This window comes from Schistocerca serialis, chromosome 2 (genome assembly GCF_023864345.2).
Source record: "Schistocerca serialis cubense isolate TAMUIC-IGC-003099 chromosome 2, iqSchSeri2.2, whole genome shotgun sequence".
Classification (NCBI taxonomy): domain Eukaryota; kingdom Metazoa; phylum Arthropoda; class Insecta; order Orthoptera; family Acrididae; genus Schistocerca; species Schistocerca serialis.
This window is the reverse complement of record NC_064639.1, coordinates 621,729,814-621,742,404: the sequence shown is the minus strand read 5'-3', so window position 1 is coordinate 621,742,404 and position 12,591 is coordinate 621,729,814. Positions and strand designations below refer to the sequence as shown.

Genomic DNA, 12,591 nt, shown 5'->3' with positions numbered 1-12,591 from the left:
TTGACATTGGGCAGCAGGTAGCAGTTTGTGTCGCAGCTGAGGCAGAAGCATCTGTGTCAATAAGGGCAATGCGGAATAGCAAAGGCTTGATGTTACATTACTACCTACCTGTTTGACAATGACAAGCTGATTGCACATCCTTAAATACTGCTTCCTTGTGCTGATGACAGGGTAACGACTGCATTAATGGGTCATGCAGAAAATTCTGGGCTGGGGCCTACGATCTAGTTCTTGTAATTTGGCTGCAATATGTCCCTGAAGGCTTTCTCAGCATTGGTGCATGTAGTCTGTCAGCAGAGAGGTGGCTGCGAAGCCACTGACGATGCAGTCCACTAACTACCACATGACCCTGGTGTGACTGGTCTCTGCCCTGTTGATTCTAAATCTTGTTCATAACTTTATGTGGTATCATAGATCAATACCACCATTAACAGCATCTCACAGTTGGCAACGGAAACATATTTCTGACAGACAACGATAAAGTTCATGCTGGGACCTGGTGGATCCAATGAGACATGCTCACTGAGCTAGGCCTTCATTGGCGGTGACTCTACTGCTGCGGCAGCTACAAGTCTCAGTCACAGTCTTGAGTCTTAGTCATCCTTCAAGGATTTGCTTGTGCATCAGTATGGGGAGCCTCACACTGCAGAATATGCTTCGGTTTGCTTCTTGTAATAGTTGGGATTTATTGCTGTTTGTTCTTTTGCAAAGTTTCTTCAAAATTCTTGGAGAAAGCTACAAGTTAAACAAAATTTCTGCTTACTGTATTTATGTGTTCGCTATTCATTTCTGCTCCTGTCCAGCATCCCTACAATGACAGTTGCTGCATCACTCTGTAGCCCACCTCTCCTTACCATTGTGTACAAAGTTGTTTACAACACTTTACCCATTTATAAAATGGTGCTCAGTGGTTGAAAGAAAGCACAATTCAAAACTGTATACAACAAATGAAGCAGAAGTGATCCACAAAAATGCTGTTAAATATCATTGACATCAACTTAATGAAGAATATTACAACATAATTGGTGCCTCAAGCGGAGTGACCTTCTCCATGCCAATTTGCATGGATTTTGAAAACATCAGTCATATGAAAATCAATTTGAGGTTTTATCACAAGACATTGTGAAAGTCATGGATCTACATCTACACTCTACAAACAACTGTGTAGTGCATGGCAGAGGGTACATTCCATTGTACCAATTATTTGGGTTTTCTTCTGTTTCACTCACATATGGATTGTGGGAAGAATGATTGCTTACATGCATCTGTGTGCGCTGTAATTACTCTAATTTTGTCTTTGCAACACCTATGTGAGTGTTATATAAGTGGCTGAAATATGTTCCTATATTCATCACTTGAAGTTGGTTCTACAGACATAGCAAGTAGTTTGCATGTATCTTCAAGTGTCTGCCAGTTCATTTCTCTCAGTATTTCTGTGACAATTACCCATGGTTTGAACAAACCTGTGATCAAAACCATCAAGTTCATGAAGAATTTTTTTACCTCTGAAAAGCATTAGTCTCATACCACACTAATGCTTACTAATGAAAGTATAATCATGTGTGGTATCAAACAAAATCTATGTTTATAATAGAAGGAAACATTCCACATGGGAAAAACTATATCTAAAAACAAAGATGATGTGACTTACCAAACGAAAGTGCTGGCACGCCGATAGACACACAAACAAACACAAACATACACACAAAATTCAAGCTTTCGCAACAAACTGATGCCTCATCAGGAAAGACGGAAGGAGAGGGAAAGACGAAAGGATGTGGGTTTTAAGGGAGAGGGTAAGGAGTCATTCGAATCCCGGGAGTGGAAAGACTTACCTTAGGGGGAAAAAAGGACGGGTATACACTCGCGCACACACACACACACATATCAATCCACACATATACAGACACAAGCAGACATATTCTGCTTGTGACATATTCTGCTTGTGTGTGTGTGTGTGTGTGTTTGTGTGTGTGTGTGTGTGTGTGTGTGTGTGTGTGTGTGTGTGCGCGCGCGCGAGTGTATACCCGTCCTTTTTTCCCCCCTAAGGTAAGTCTTTCCGCTCCCGGGACTGGAATGACTCCTTATCCTCTCCCTTAAAACCCACATCCTTTCGTCTTTCCCTCTCCTTCCCTCTTTCCTGATGAGGCAACAGTTTGTTGCGAAAGCTTGAATTTTGTGTGTATGTTTGTGTTTGTTTGTGTGTCTATCGACGTGCCAGCGCTTTCGTTTGGTAAGTCACATCATCTTTGTTTTTAGATAAAATCTATGTTTAAATGAACGATCTCTTGGTAGGGATGACACAGCATGTTACCTTGGATGTAGAATCATCATCAGATGTGCAAGTATTTAGATATGCATCAGGGAAATGTGTTGTGTCCTTTGCTGTTCATGATGTATGTTAATGACCTGACAGACAGTCTCAGGCTTTCTGTAGATAATGCAGTTATCTGCAATGGAGCAATGTTTGAAAAAAAAAGCTGCACAGTATTCAGTCTGATCTTAATAAGATTTCAAAGTTCAAAAATATAAAACTGTAAATTTCACAAAAAGAAAACAAAGTTGTTTCCTGTGATTACAACATCAATGAGTAACAAATGGAATCAGTTAACTTATACAAACACTTGGGTGCAAGAATTTATAGCGATATGAAATTGAATGACCACATAGGCATTGTCATAGGTGAAGCAGATAACAGATTTTGATGCATTAGTAGCATCATGGCAAAATGCAATCAGCTCGCAAAAGAGATTGCTTATGAAACACTCCCATCCTAGAATTTTGCTCAAGTGTGTTGGGTCCAAATCAAATAGAAATAACTAGGTGTACCATCAACTGGGGTTTCTTTGGTCCTTGTAGGGTTACTTTAGTCCAACACAAAAAAAAAGTTTTAAATTTTTGTGCTGAACAAACAAAACAAGGTATATTGGTATTTTTGGGTTTAAAATATATTTTATACCCTACTTGAGGGTATTTAAATAGTTCAGGGTAATTTAAAATTTTTACCATTGGCAACACTGGAATTTTTGTAAACCTTTGTTTTGATGCGTGATTTGTTTACCTCCAAAATTTTCATCGTGGATGAATTCAGTAACAAGATAAAAACAAGGTATGTGTCAAAATATCATCTTTCGTAATCTGTTACCAATGTGTGATAATTGTTTTTCCTTATTCTTTTTTTTTTTAAACATTACATGTTTAACTTTTTGTAAACTTCACCTAAAAACTAGTTTTTCACGGCTACTTTTTACCAGGCCTAATTTGGACTAAAGTAGCCCCATCGATTTGCGTTACATGTTTTTTACTTCCAAATTAAAACAAAAATATTTTTACTAACGCTGTTGTATACATTACTGTTGTGCAATATTATTTTGGTTGTTTTTGTTCCTGTTGCTGATCCAGAATGATGAGAACCTACAAGAGAAAGCCAGGTTCAAGAAAGTACGCTGATTATAATGCTGAGACCTTAGAAGGACATACGAAGTGGAGTAAGAACACAATGAAGTGCAAGTCAGTATTACAATGTACCTAGAAGTACAATAATAAATAAGCTTAAAACCTATGGGTTACCGGTACCAGTAGGCCTACCTGCAAAAAAACATGACCATCCTACAGTCTTCAATCAAGAAGCACATATTGACAAGTTAACTACACTCCTGGAAATGGAAAAAAGAACACATTGACACCGGTGTGTCAGACCCACCATACTTGCTCCGGACACTGCGAGAGGGCTGTACAAGCAATGATCACACGCACGGCACAGCGGACACACCAGGAACCGCGGTGTTGGCCGTCGAATGGCGCTAGCTGCGCAGCATTTGTGCACCGCCGCCGTCAGTGTCAGCCAGTTTGCCGTGGCATACGGAGCTCCATCGCAGTCTTTAACACTGGTAGCATGCCGCGACAGCGTGAACGTGAACCGTATGTGCAGTTGACGGACTTTGAGCGAGGGCGTATAGTGGGCATGCGGGAGGCCGGGTGGACGTACCGCCGAATTGCTCAACACGTGGGGCGTGAAGTCTCCACAGTACATCGATGTTGTCGCCAGTGGTTGGCGGAAGGTGCACGTGCCCGTCGACCTGGGACCGGACCGCAGCGACGCACGGATGCACGCCAAGACCGTAGGATCCTACGCAGTGCCGTAGGGGACCGCACCACCACTTCCCAGCAAATTAGGGACACTGTTGCTCCTGGGGTATCGGCGAGGACCATTCGCAACCGTCTCCATGAAGCTGGGCTACGGTCCCGCACACCGTTAGGCCGTCTTCCGCTCACGCCCCAACATCGTGCAGCCCGCCTCCAGTGGTGTCGCGACAGGCGTGAATGGAGGGACGAATGGAGACGTGCCGTCTTCAGCGATGAGAGTCGCTTCTGCCTTGGTGCCAATGATGGTCGTATGCGTGTTTGGCGCCGTGCAGGTGAGCGCCACAATCAGGACTGCATACGACCGAGGCACACAGGGCCAACACCCGGCATCATGGTGTGGGGAGCGATCTCCTACACTGGCCGTACACCACTGGTGATCGTCAAGGGGACACTGAATAGTGCATGGTACATCCAAACCGTCATCGAACCCATCGTTCTACCATTCCTAGACCGGCAAGGGAACTTGCTGTTCCAACAGGACAATGCACGTCCGCATGTATCCCATGCCACCCAACGTGCTCTAGAAGGTGTAAGTCAACTACCCTGGCCAGCAAGATCTCCGGATCTGTCCCCCATTGAGCATGTTTGGGACTGGATGAAGCGTCGTCTCACGCGGTCTGCACGTCCAGCACGAACGCTGGTCCAACTGAGGCGCCAGGTGGAAATGGCATGGCAAGCCGTTCCACAGGACTACATCCAGCATCTCTACGATCGTCTCCATGGGAGAATAGCAGCCTGCATTGCTGCGAAAGATGGATATACACTGTACTAGTGCCGACATTGTGCATGCTCTGTTGCCTGTGTCTATGTGCCTGTGGTTCTGTCAGTGTGATCATGTGATGTATCTGACCCCAGGAATGTGTCAATAAAGTTTCCCCTTCCTGGGACAATGAATTCACGGTGTTCTTATTTCAATTTCGAGGAGTGTATATATGGATTTCCTATCACTCATCTTGATTTAAGATAATCAACAAAATACTATCTTGACAAACAAGGGCATACAGTAAAGAGTTTTAAAAACAACTTTCCATGTCCCAATAGGGCAGCATCATTTAGAAAACGCCATCCTAAGTTAACAGCACATACAGCAAGCAACATTAAATGAGTAAGGGCTGCTACTGATGAGTTGGTAGTCAATAATTATTTTGACAACAAACAAACTGTTCTCAGTAATGTTCCAGATGAGAACATATGGAATTATGAAGAGAAAAACCTGCAAGATGATCCTGGAGAAAGCAAGATCATTTGTAAAAGGGCATGTTGAACACATAATGGAGTCAACAAAGTCTTGTATTTCTTCAATGTTTTGTGGAAGTGGTTGTGGGGAGAGCTTACCACGCTATGTGGTGTACAAGTCTGAGCGTTTATGGTCTACATGGACCAAAGGTGGTCTCGCAGGACGCAAGTACAACAGAACAAAAAGTGGGTGGTTTGATTCAGGACATTCGAAGACTGGTTTATGACCACCTTACTTCCTCAGTTGAAAAAGCTGCCTGGTGTCAAGGTTGTGATTGGGGACAACTTAAGTTCCCATATCAACTCGGAAATTGTAAAAGCTTGTGAGGATAATGATGTAAAGTTTGTGTGTCTGCCACCAAACTCGACACATATCATTCAACCATTGGACGTCACCTACTACGGCCCTATGAAAAGGGAGTGGTGTAAGATATTGACTTCGCGGAAGGAAAAAACCAAGTCAATGACAGGCTTGCCTGAAGATCAATTTCCTAAACTGCTAAAACAGCTGGTTGATTGTTTGTATGCAGAGAAGAAGGAAAATATGATATCTGGATTAAAAAAAAAAAAACAGATATCATACCTTTTGATGAACCAAAGTACTGGAGTGCTTGCTTAAACATGGTAACTTCAACAACCCTATGAAAAGTCGAATTGGAGAAAGTTTCATGCAACACCCTGCAGAAAAAAGGAAGAATGTGACAAAAAGTGCTAGGCCAACTCAGAGACGTAAGAAGTTGCATGTTCCAGCTGGGAAAAGTTTTTGTTCAAAGTTGGCTGACGAGTCAAGCGAAAATGAAATGGACTTTGAAGGTGCATCAGCTTCTACATCCAAGCTGAAAAAAAAAGGCCTGTCAAAGAAAGCAAGAACCAGCAAGAGAACCAGATAACTCTAGTTCTTACAGTCTTCATGATGACAGTGCTTCTGATGATGGCTCACACCTTCCTTAACTGAAAGTGAATCTGAAGAATTCGATGAAGAAGTTGGTACCATCGAGCCTATCAACCACTGGCACCTGACCTAGAATAATTAAAACATAACTTGAAAGAAGGTGACTTTGTTATTGTCATGTATGAAGGAAAGTTTGATAACAAAACTACGTAATGGGGGAGAGTTAGGCTCTACAGTAGACTGTATGAGCAAAACCAAAAAGTCCTGGAAGTGGCCTGACAAAAAGTATATTCTTGTTTATGAGTGGACTAACATGAAGAAAAAAAAATCAACCCTCCTAAGCTCATGAAACAAAGACACTTTAATGTTCCTGAGATGGCTGATTTTGAGTTGGTATAAGAAATTAGCATTAAAAAAAAGTCTGTAGAACAAAAATAAAGGTTTTTCATGTTTTTCAAATAAAATTTAGCCTAAAATTTTGTTTTCTTAATTATATATATATATATATATATATATATATATATATATATATATATATATATTTTTTTTTTTTTTTTTGCTGCCTTGTATTGTCATTTCATTCTCTGATTGTTGTGTAACGGGTTACAGTAGTCTAACAAGTGAGCTGTATTCAATTTGTATTAAAATATGTGAGAGGTCCAGAGTAGCCCTGAGCAGGGGTTACTTTGTTCCAACATTAAAAAAACATTGAAAAAATAAAAAAAGAGAATTTCTTTAAAAATGTTGGTACAGGCTACTGCTTTATACTTTGTTAATTGGTTAAAACTCAATTTTGATGTTGAAAATCATTTATTATATGTTTTTATTAATTAATATGTAAGTGAAAACATGAAAAACTGGCCCAAAGTAACCCCAGTTGACAGTGTTGAATGTATACATAGAAGGGGAGTATGGATAGTGACAGGTTATCTGTGTGACAGAATTGTTGAAGTGGGCCTACCTGAACTGGGGGATACTTTGAAGATACAGACCAAATATTCTGTGAAAACCTACTTACCAAACTTCAAGAAGTAGTATTAAGTGAGTAATCTAGGAGACACTACATTCCCATATGAATTGCTCCCAAAGGGGCCATAATGACAAAACTGCACTAATTACAGAGTGATCAGAGGAATGTAACAAGTTGTTCTTCCCATACTCCACAGGGGAATAGAATGGGGTGAAAATGAGCACGTACAGATCACTGTGATCTGCATAGCAGAGGGTAGGCTACTTCCCATACTATGGTACCACACACACTAAGGCCTTATTTATAATGAACATTTATTTACTGGTCCTCTGAACCAGAGAGAGAGAGAGAGAGAGAGAGAGAGAGAGAGAGAGAGATCGTGTTACGTAAATGATCGATAGTTAAAAATTTTATAAACACAAAACGTTTATTCACTCGGATTTTATATTAGTTCTTAACGGTATTCATTTTTAAAAAACGCTCCTGGTTTTAGATTTATATTTATTTGAAAATGTAGGGTATGGGAGCACGAATTGAGACACTGAGGGTTTTTTCATTTTTTTTTTATTTCAAGATTCTCTCTCCAAAAACGGTACCGGTACGTTTACAGTGTTTAGAATGGAAGTACCGTAGCCAGCGTTACAAATGGCAACAAGAGAATAAAGTTCTTACTAATTGTCCAAAAGTAAGGAATCTGCTTCAATGCTAAACTGATATCTTCAAACTGGAGATGCTTTTTCGCTTCGCTACGTTTCTTAATGATTCCCCCCACAACTGTTTTGTCGTTGGTCGAAATACCATGCTGTATTTCTTTAGTTTCTCATTTATTTATCTGTGATGTTCAATAGGAAGTTTCGGATTCCACATAACAGCGTCTGTATTTACGATTTTTCATTGATCATTTTCTTGAATTTGATCATCAAACGAATCTCGTCATATGGTCAAACTGGTTTATCAACATACTCATGGCAACAGCTCTTTTAAAACAATTAAGTTTATTTCCATTTGTGAATTATGCGAAAACTATTCAAGTTGTAGTAACAAATTTGTTAATATGCATACGTAACTCATAAACGTACAATGTAAATTATTCCTGTACACGAATTCAACCTTTAATTGAGATCTCTGTGCGCTAATTTTCTCATTATTTATATAATTCACTGAACAGAAACGATTTGGACAGCGAATAACTTGTCTTGTAATTTTAGTCTCTTCATTATTTATTCTACTTAAGTGTCAGGATATAGATAAATGAGGCGATTCACGTAATTTTCCTCCTTTAGCTTTCATATTCCACATTCGATGCATCAGAAATATGAGTGGCCGGGGCTCTCTCTCTCTGTCGTAACCGCCTGTGCTTTTATGACGAAGGCTGCGTTTTGCACAAATTTTTAAAAAACTTAATTTTTACGTTTCCGACCTTGCATACCTTTAATATAATAATTTGCGGATGAACTATAGAACAGTAGTATATTATTACAATTGTTTAGGTTATTTTACAAGTTTCAGCCGAAATCATCACAGAATTCTTTAAGGATGCGTCAGTTCTACTGCACGCGCAGTTCAAGCAGTGCTGCGGACATCGGCCGCGTGGCTAGAACCTGTGCTAGTTAAGTGTTCGAAGCGCCTCATGTCTGCCGTTGTTGGGGACCGTGTTAATTCAGAGTACACAACTTGATGCATGGTTTCGAATTTTAAAACAATTTTGTAAAAAGGCAGCTGCCATAGTAAATGTAGTGCGCTCTTGCGTGCGTTTGGTGTACTATAGTTATCACAATGGCTTCCGTAAAAGACACAGCAACTTTCTTCGCTAAGGGAACTTCAAATCAGTTTGCACATGTTTTGAAGCTCTACCCGGAAGCTTTGAAGGCAAAGGCGGATAGTAAAAACAAAAAACCTGAAGAGATGATAAAATTGGATAACTGGTGAGTACGATTTTACAGAAATATTGGCTGATATTTAGGAAACAATGTCATTGAACCTTGCTTTGTATTACGCTGCACGTAGCAGACTACTCTCGATCAAGGAATGCTCTCCGGACGTCTCGATCTTCAGCGCGGTCATTAAATGCCAACCGTGTCACGTGGGAATCAGTGTCAACTGGCGTGCATCACCAATTTTCCCTTAAAGGGTTGTTAGGACGCAGTGTGTTAGTTACGTTATGCGGTCGGGTGTTGGTAGCGTCATGTCGACTGCAGAGCTGACGTTTGCCTTGAAGTTACAATCACTTTTTCTGCTGAATTTTCTAGAATGCTCGTGGATTAACATGTATCAACCCCTTATATTTATTATGTGCTTGATCGTAAATTGTAAGACCGAAAGTAGTTTGCCGTTCAACTTGTAAAAAGGTCTTAAACATTGACCTCCTGATAACAGTTTATGCATCAAACCAAAATGGAGACTGAACAAAGAATTTGTAAAAATGAAAATGCTATTAGAAATAAATCTATTTTGGACATCTGTAAACGTGTTCCTGATTAAATATGTTTGTTCCGAGAGAGAATTTAAATTACCTATATTTACAAGCAACATTTCGAGCTTGAAAGAGAAAGAGCTGATGGCTTTTAAATAGCCACAACGAAATTATAATTTTATTCGTGCCATTTACCTTTAGTTACTGGGTGTCAGCTAATCCCGAAATAAAAGCAAGTTAACATCGTCAAAATTGATACTGAATTTGTCGTTTGGTAAGAGCCATTCTTCGTCCCTAACATTATATAGGGCTTACTGAGTGAAAATTAGTGTCAATGGTTAATTTCTAACACTCTTAGGCTTTAGTTTCTTGTCAGTGAAAGCAGTAATCAAACATTCTCGCCTTGAAGTTGCGATATGTTTAGCATTTTCGGAGTCATTGTTAGAGGTTGACCGTTTACTGCCATGTGACGTGCTTTAGAATGTGGTTTCAGCGAGTTGCAAAACAATATTTATTTTATGTTTCTGTTTTGTATTCTGCATCGTAACGGTTATGTACGTTACAACTTCTATTAGACAATTCATTTATTTGTACAGATTTCCGGCCTTTTTCCCCTGTAATTAATCAAATTTTGCTATCGGATGCTTGGGACATTAGTCAGTGGAAATTAGGGAATAATTTTAAACCAAAGTGTGTTTTTTTTGTCGAAGAGTTCAGATTTGTGCCCTTTACGTTGAAATTTACGGTAGGCTTTTTCCACCAAATAAATTGTTTACTTCATGGACGTGTCAGAACATTTACGTGCCACAGAAACTCAACTTTGGTATAAACATGTGCAGTGATTTCGTCCTCGCATCCCAGTTAAACAATATACCGTAATCGCCTTTCTTTTTCACAGTGTTTCAGCTTTTACAATAAAAATAAATTGTTGGAACAACTTTAAGCCCCAGAGATCCTAAGCACTGTCAAGAATTGTATTCCCATTAAAATCTATCATGTAAGCTTCACACATTCTCTCTGAATGACTGTGCAGTGGTGTAGTATTCGGAAGGGAGTGCATTGCTGCTGATCAGTTTTCTGATTTACTGTAATTGTTTGTTTGCTAAATGTGCATATTTGTATTATGCATTGTCCCCAGAGCGTCCAAATCGGATTTAAATTTCCATTGTATCATACGAACACTTCAGCCCAACATATCAACGCTATTTTTGTCTGCCATTCAACAATTATGGTCCATTACAGGGAAATACAACTAAAGCATTCAACAGAGTACTGATCTATTTTAAGAAAATACCTGAAAACATTTGCAAAAGCAAATTAAAAAAAAAGTTTACAACACTTACAGAGAGTTATCTAAGGACATTCTCCTTCAGTCCAAGTAACTAACTGCAGGCTTCATACATGTGCAACACTCCCTCTTCCCTCCATGATGTCAGTGTGTTGGTGTATGTTTCAAGTATGCCTTGCCTGGATGACTACAATGTGCTGATTGTGCCTCAAAGAAAAGAGGGAAAGAAACTTTGGTTTGTGGTGTTAAGACCAGTTACTGTAACAAAAAACTTACTACCATTGTAACCTATGATGAGTTGGGAATATATCAACATCATTAATGCATTTCAGGTTGAACAAATAAGTGAATTTTAACGTCGTATCACTCATAAAGCCCTTTTAACAGTGTACTTGTGGGTGAACTGACAGCAAATTCTTATGAGGGGAAGGATATGTGAAGACAATAGATAGGCTACATATTTTTACACATCTGTAGTACTAGTGTTAGCTTACTTCAAAGGTCTTCTTAGCTGTACATTTATTGTGACCCCCCCCCCCTCCCCCTTGCTGTAGTTGGTAATCGAGTACTGTACATATTGAATAACATACATCTACATCTCTGTCACTTGCTGTATGCTGTATATTTTAGTATAAACATATTTTATGCAGTATTGTTTTATTTTGTCATGGTTGGCCTTGGATTTAATGCTCTAGAGAATCTCTGATTTTCAAACACTTAAACTCTACTGACAATTCACAATTGATTTTCTTTGTATCTGTGGACATGATGTTGCTGCAAAGACTGCCTCACAACTTGCATTGACTTGTAAAGTCCTGCACAAAACTGGTACACATGTCGTTGCTACGCTGTTACAGGCTTGCTTAATTGAAAATTAGTCAAACATTAAGCAATTTGTTTTGTTCAAATGATGCTCGATCATACATGTCTGTTATCTTAGCAGATACACGTGTAGCTGCCTTTACAGCAAAAGGTTTTTGTGTTGTTTTTAAAGCACGAAATTATCCCTCCCCCCACCCTTCCCCAAGCTAAGCTTGTGACCCATGTTGCTCACAGGATATTCTGTTCCTAATCTTACTTCTCATAATTATAAATGATAAACTATGTTGTGCATTAGGAAATGAAGTGTCCTCTTCAGGCCGTGTGTTACGTAAGTGATAAGTGCATTCAGTTGAATCAGAGTTCTTTATTCAATTTCGGTACAGTGTTGGCAAGTGGAGTATGGCAGCTTATATTATGCCTCCAATTGTACACCTTTTGCAATGCAAGGTTTATATAGAAATCTCATATAACACTAAACACATGAATTTCAACCAACTGTATGACACCCTGTGTTTGACATTAAATGTGACGCATGCATGAAGACAGCGTAAAATATTTAGACTGTTATCGCTTCAGAAATTTGACTAGTGGTGTATCTTACTTTGGCCACAATCCATACTCTATTTTGAAGATAGGCCTACTTGCGCGAAGATTTCGTAAGGAAGTTGAACCCTTGTTGTATCAGTTTTACTGAAATACTATGCATTCTTTCTTAACTTTTTTGTCTTTGACAGTCGTCAACTTTTTACAATTTTCTTTCAGTATTGAACTACATCAGCAGCACAGTTATTTTAATCTCCTAGTCCTTCAAATGAAGCACTTCC

At 39.5% G+C, this 12,591-nt stretch overlaps 1 protein-coding gene across 1 annotated transcript in view; it reads left to right on the top strand.

Annotated features, from left to right (window-relative positions):
• The first annotated feature begins 8,789 nt into the window (after nt 1-8,789).
• Nucleotides 8,790-12,591, top strand: part of LOC126457677 (uncharacterized) — a 40,958-nt gene continuing 37,156 nt past the window's right edge. The window contains exon 1 of the mRNA XM_050094181.1: nt 8,790-9,169. Coding sequence (XP_049950138.1) covers nt 9,021-9,169 — 149 coding nt within the window. The 5' untranslated portion in view covers nt 8,790-9,020. The remainder of the gene's footprint in view (nt 9,170-12,591) is intronic.